Source organism: Etheostoma spectabile, chromosome 14, assembly GCF_008692095.1.
Source record: "Etheostoma spectabile isolate EspeVRDwgs_2016 chromosome 14, UIUC_Espe_1.0, whole genome shotgun sequence".
Classification (NCBI taxonomy): domain Eukaryota; kingdom Metazoa; phylum Chordata; class Actinopteri; order Perciformes; family Percidae; genus Etheostoma; species Etheostoma spectabile.
This window is the reverse complement of record NC_045746.1, coordinates 2585364-2590254: the sequence shown is the minus strand read 5'-3', so window position 1 is coordinate 2590254 and position 4891 is coordinate 2585364. Positions and strand designations below refer to the sequence as shown.

Sequence of the window (4891 nt, the reverse complement as noted above, 5' to 3'; positions counted from 1 at the left end):
CGTATTGTGTTGACTGCTGTAAGCTGTTCATGGTAAATAAAAAGTACATCAATGTAACTGCTTTGGGGTCAATCCTTAATATTTTAATAATGCCCTTGTTCCTTGTACAATTTACAGCTTTTATATCCAAGCAAAACTAGTATTGTAATTGAAATTTCCCTAATCAAATGGATATTGAATTGAACTGAATCAGAATAAGAATCAAATCCATTTGGGAAATCGCCACTGATTTACACAGCCCTATAAAGGAAAATGTGTGCAATTGTGGTTTAGGTAAAAAAGAAGGATATTTCCTTTCATTTTTAAATTATTATTTAAAAATTAATTTGGGCCCAGCCCTTTCAAATGCCTCTGCCACCACATCATTCAATTACATTTTTATTACTTTTGTTCTACGCAATGGTTTTTATAGCTTGCATTTATGTATTAATTTGACTAATTTATATTTGCTTAAAAGGAGGGGAACATGAGAAACCAAATAGAAACAGGCATCTCTTTTACATTAACATCAAATCAACACTTTTAAATTGCAATATTTTAAATTTTAATTTTCCCATATATTATTTCTCTCAAGTATCCCTCTTCTTTTGAGTGTTTGGACCATTGATTTGGCCTTTTTGTGAGTTGTTCCATATTTAGTTTTTTGTTCATTTGTCATATCTTTTTTTGTGTTTATTTGTGCACTTGGGGGTGTCAGAGAACTGACGCTACTGTTCAGTCACCTCCAGCGACAGCGTAACACCAAGAAGGTTCTTCACAACTCCTACCACACGCTGCTGTCTGGGCTGCGGCCCTACAGCTCCCCCTACCTGTCAGGGGACAGGTACGCACCCCTCCACCTCTCACAGCCTCACAGTACATCAGACAGGTGGCTAAAAGTCTGCCTACAGTCACACACAGGCACCTACATACAGTCAAAACATTAACAACAGGGACTTACACAAAAATACATTCAACAGGTGTACAAAGAAAATCAAGGCTGACTGCTTCCGGAACTTTTTGCATGAATGTGTTGTGTATCTAACAATGTTTCACTAATGCTGATCTGAGACCACTGTGTTGCAGGCCCCTCTTGCTTCTCTGCATCTTTGTCTGCTTAGCTCAAACTCTTGCCATCTCCACCGCCTCTCGCTGTTCACTCACTGGTTTCCTCTTACTGTCTTCCTCTTTCTCTCCCTTTATTTCCTTCATATCTTTTCCATGCCATCCATTCTCCATCCTTCATCTGTTCTCAGGAAGGCAGAAGTTCAATGCAGGTTGGTTCTTCAAGTCATGAGCTGTGCTTGTTGGTTAAAGGGTATTCATAGTGAGAGTGGATTTGCTGCATTAGTTTCATCATTAGCATAATCCTTAAACAAAAGCCAAAAGGGCTGATTATGTAAATTGAATATATCAGATTCATGCATGCATTAGATGAGAGAAGCACCTCAATAATGCAAGTTCGGCTGGTAGAAATCTCTTCGATTTGAGGAGCTGCTGTCACACCATGATGTTTAATGGGCTATCTTGATGAATATACTCAGGTTGAAACATTACCCAATATCTTTGCATGATCCTTCCCCACCAACCGGTTCAAACCCCACCTTCTCACTTCTCACTGACTGTGTCTCCATAATCCAAAACTGCCTCATAGAAGTACATTTTCCAGTTTTAGGTAATAAGATCAGACAGGGCTGTTTGGAATATTGTGATGTCACACCTCACCCCTCCACATTACTCTCTCTCTTTCCTTTTCTACGTTTTATCTTCACGGGTTACCCATGTACCCAGATTGTATCCCAGAACCGTCCGTCCTCCTTCACCCTCCCTGCCTTCTCCCACTCCTCTCTTCCCCTCACCCTCTCTCCCTCTGCCTTGTGTGTCTCCTCAGTCAACTCCTTCCTAAAAAACGGGGTCTCTTCCGGATTCACGCTGGCCGCAAGCAGAGGTATCCATGGCAACAAGCCTGTGCACGGGGCACGCTAAAATCAATAACACCACTCCTACTCCTCCTTTAACATGTACATCCTGCTCACCTTGCCCTTAACACTCATACATTTGTGGACTGGTGCAGCGGCTTACAAGGTGTTTTTTTTACTGTTTTCAACCACATCCTGCACTTACCAGTCACATACCTTAAACAGGCGCTATACTCTGGTCCACAAATGCTTTTTTTATCCTTTAAAGTACTATGAAAAAAAACTATACCTGAAAGGATGTTTCTCCAGCTCAGTACTTCCTGCTGAAGAAACTAGGGCTGATTTTGCTTGGTTTGGCTTGAAAATCATGCTAAACCATTTGTTGAAAACATAGAAGTCCTTATGATGGTTTATGACAATGTGACGAAGATGCACATTTGTGGTTAGCTAACATAAAATGTTTTATTAAACATCTCTGATGAAAAAATAAGTTTGTTTGTCCCAAATTGGAGCTAAAGTTAAAAAAAAATGTCCCCCCTCTTGACTGCTTTATGCTTTCCATTTAGTTGTTTGCCTCATTTATAGTTTCTTCTTGGAGAGAAAGTTTAAATGATTCAGAATGCCTATTTCAGATTTGTCATTTAACCTTTCAATAAAAATCAGTACAGTTTGTGCTGTAGTTTTAAAAGTTTTTTAGGTGATGTTTTGATGCAATATTCTTTTAATGTTTTGGAATAATGTAGTGAAGTTTATGGTCCAGAATGCATCTAAATCATTTGCTTGCTCTCCCAGCAGCATGCAAAGCTCCTCCACTCTATCTTTCCCATTTCATTCAGTCTACCTGAAGCATTTTAGCTAGCTTGTATAAAATGCTGTTACCACTAACCTCCCTTAACTATTTAAATTTTAATTTAAATGGACGGCTGTAACACACGCACAACAGAGAGTATATCATCTTAAAGATGTGGGAGTGAACGACTGGGCTGGAATTGCTCTGTGGTGCATGATGTTTGCATTGCCTTATGAATCCGTGACAGTGTGTAACATGTAATAGGCTACAGAGAAGGAGTGGTCTCAAGAGCACGCTTTAACAGCCGCGTTAGGAGTCAGTCTGTTGGAAGGAATGGCCGCCAAATAGCTTTCATCCTGTAAATAGATGACCTCACATACTGGCCTGCCTTGGGTTGTGTAGGTGTTAGAGCACTTAATGAGACACCTTCTGTACGGCTGCGCTTTGAAGCCGATATTTTGATGCTTATTCACTCTGTTGAAGGGATTTAGGAAGCATGTCTTTATCCTGATGCTAGGTGGAAAATTTTCCGCCGGCCCAGCACTACTGTAAGTCTCGAATCAGGTTTCAGTCTGATTTTGCTGATTCAGGTGCTATGATAGTCACATTAAATAAGCAAACCCTCAGGGCAGAATCAGTTTTAGGCAATATCGAGTGGTCCCTGTGGTCAAACTGCCTCCATGATAAGTCAGCAATAGTCTGTCCTTCATTAAGAAAAAATGTAGATGTCTGTTTGTGTCCCTGTTTTGTCTATTTGTTGATGAGTCTCTCTGATCATTGTTGTAAAAGTCAGAGGCCATATTTTGTTGTGTTACTTCAATATTACTAACTAACTCTTTCCTAACAAGCTCAGGCTGCCGACCTACTGCTCCCCTAAACTCCCAGGATAACACAGCTTAGTTTTCAATTAAGGTCAAAGGGCATGGACATTGTGGTCTTTGGGAAAAATGATGATCCAAAAAGAATACTACTACAGATGTTTGAATATTTTATCTTCACTGTCAGCAGTAAAATAGGCTTCCGGGATCGGATTAGGATGAACAATTCCAGATCATCTCAAAACATTAGGAACAAGGCCTCACCGCTGCCCCCAGGATCTGGTGTCCGCTGCTCTCCCAGCCAGGAGAACGTCCCCGATGCCACCAGCCCGGGGAAGGTCCAGAAGAGCTGGAGCTTTAATGACCGCACACGTTTTCGCACCTCTCTTCGGCTCAAACCACGTCCACCTGTTGATGGTAGGCAACACACACATATCCAAACACTTTACGCTCACACATAATAATAAATCACCATTTGTCTCGGCTTAGTAGAGGGTGTCGGGGAGGACAGTGTGGAAGACAAACCATATTGTGACGTGGCAATGGAGGAGGTGATCCCAGCAGTGAAGACACTCATAAGGGCTGTCAGGTGAGTCCTGTCATCAAAATATATTAGTTATTATACCTACAGTGGAAATCATTTTTATTGATAAATTCAATGATGTAATGGTTCCGCCCATTGCAATGTAAAATGTGTTTTTATTTTCCTCTTTTGTCAAGTTTTTCTTTGTCTTTTTCCAACAAACAGTTGAGACGTCCATTTACAGTAGTCTTTCACGTGGAATTTGAATACAATATATTACATGGACAAAAACAATGTCTGAAACTATAATAACTAAAACTCACATATGACTCATTAAACATTTAAACAACAAATAAAGTAAAAAAAACAGCAATTTGATTCAAACTATAAGTCCTTCTGTGGGTACCCATATGTGAATGCTGGTGTCTACACATATTACAACATACAATATAGTAAAAACACAGCTGTAATAATATGAAGTTATAATCATATTTCATATATTTTTGGACCTTACATCCTTCATCCAAATGCTAGAAATGGCTAAATCAGGTTCAGCTCGAAATGTGCTCTACGAAATGATTGAGAGTACTATTAAAGGGTTCAGCTGTATAAACATGTGAAAACCTTAAAGCGTAACTCTCGCCAAAATGCAACCAAGAGTGTTTTTGTTAATGTACCCGAGTCAAAACTTTCAAAAAGCATTTAAAAGCATAATTAGAACGGAAAGGCCACTTTTAAGATTTAGTGTATTTTAGTTTTTTGGTCAAATTGCCTTTTTGAGTTAGAGAGCTAGGGGCACTACTATTATAGCATCAAAATCACTATTTTAACGTAACAGGGAGGAGAGTAAAGATGGAAAGCT

At 39.6% G+C, this 4891-nt stretch overlaps 2 protein-coding genes across 2 annotated transcripts in view; one reads left to right on the top strand and one right to left on the bottom strand.

Annotated features, from left to right (window-relative positions):
- Positions 1-4891, top strand: part of kcnq4 (potassium voltage-gated channel subfamily Q member 4) — a 51076-nt gene that overhangs the window by 37045 nt on the left and 9140 nt on the right. Inside the window, 4 exon segments of the mRNA XM_032536113.1 lie at positions 698-823; positions 1871-1927; positions 3694-3923; positions 3999-4095. Of these exon segments, the coding sequence (XP_032392004.1) occupies positions 698-823; positions 1871-1927; positions 3694-3923; positions 3999-4095 (510 nt within the window).
- Positions 2208-4891, bottom strand: part of cfap300 (cilia and flagella associated protein 300) — a 14521-nt gene continuing 11837 nt past the window's right edge. The window contains exon 8 of the mRNA XM_032536133.1: positions 2208-2218. The gene's annotated coding sequence lies outside the window, so the exon portion shown is untranslated. The remainder of the gene's footprint in view (positions 2219-4891) is intronic.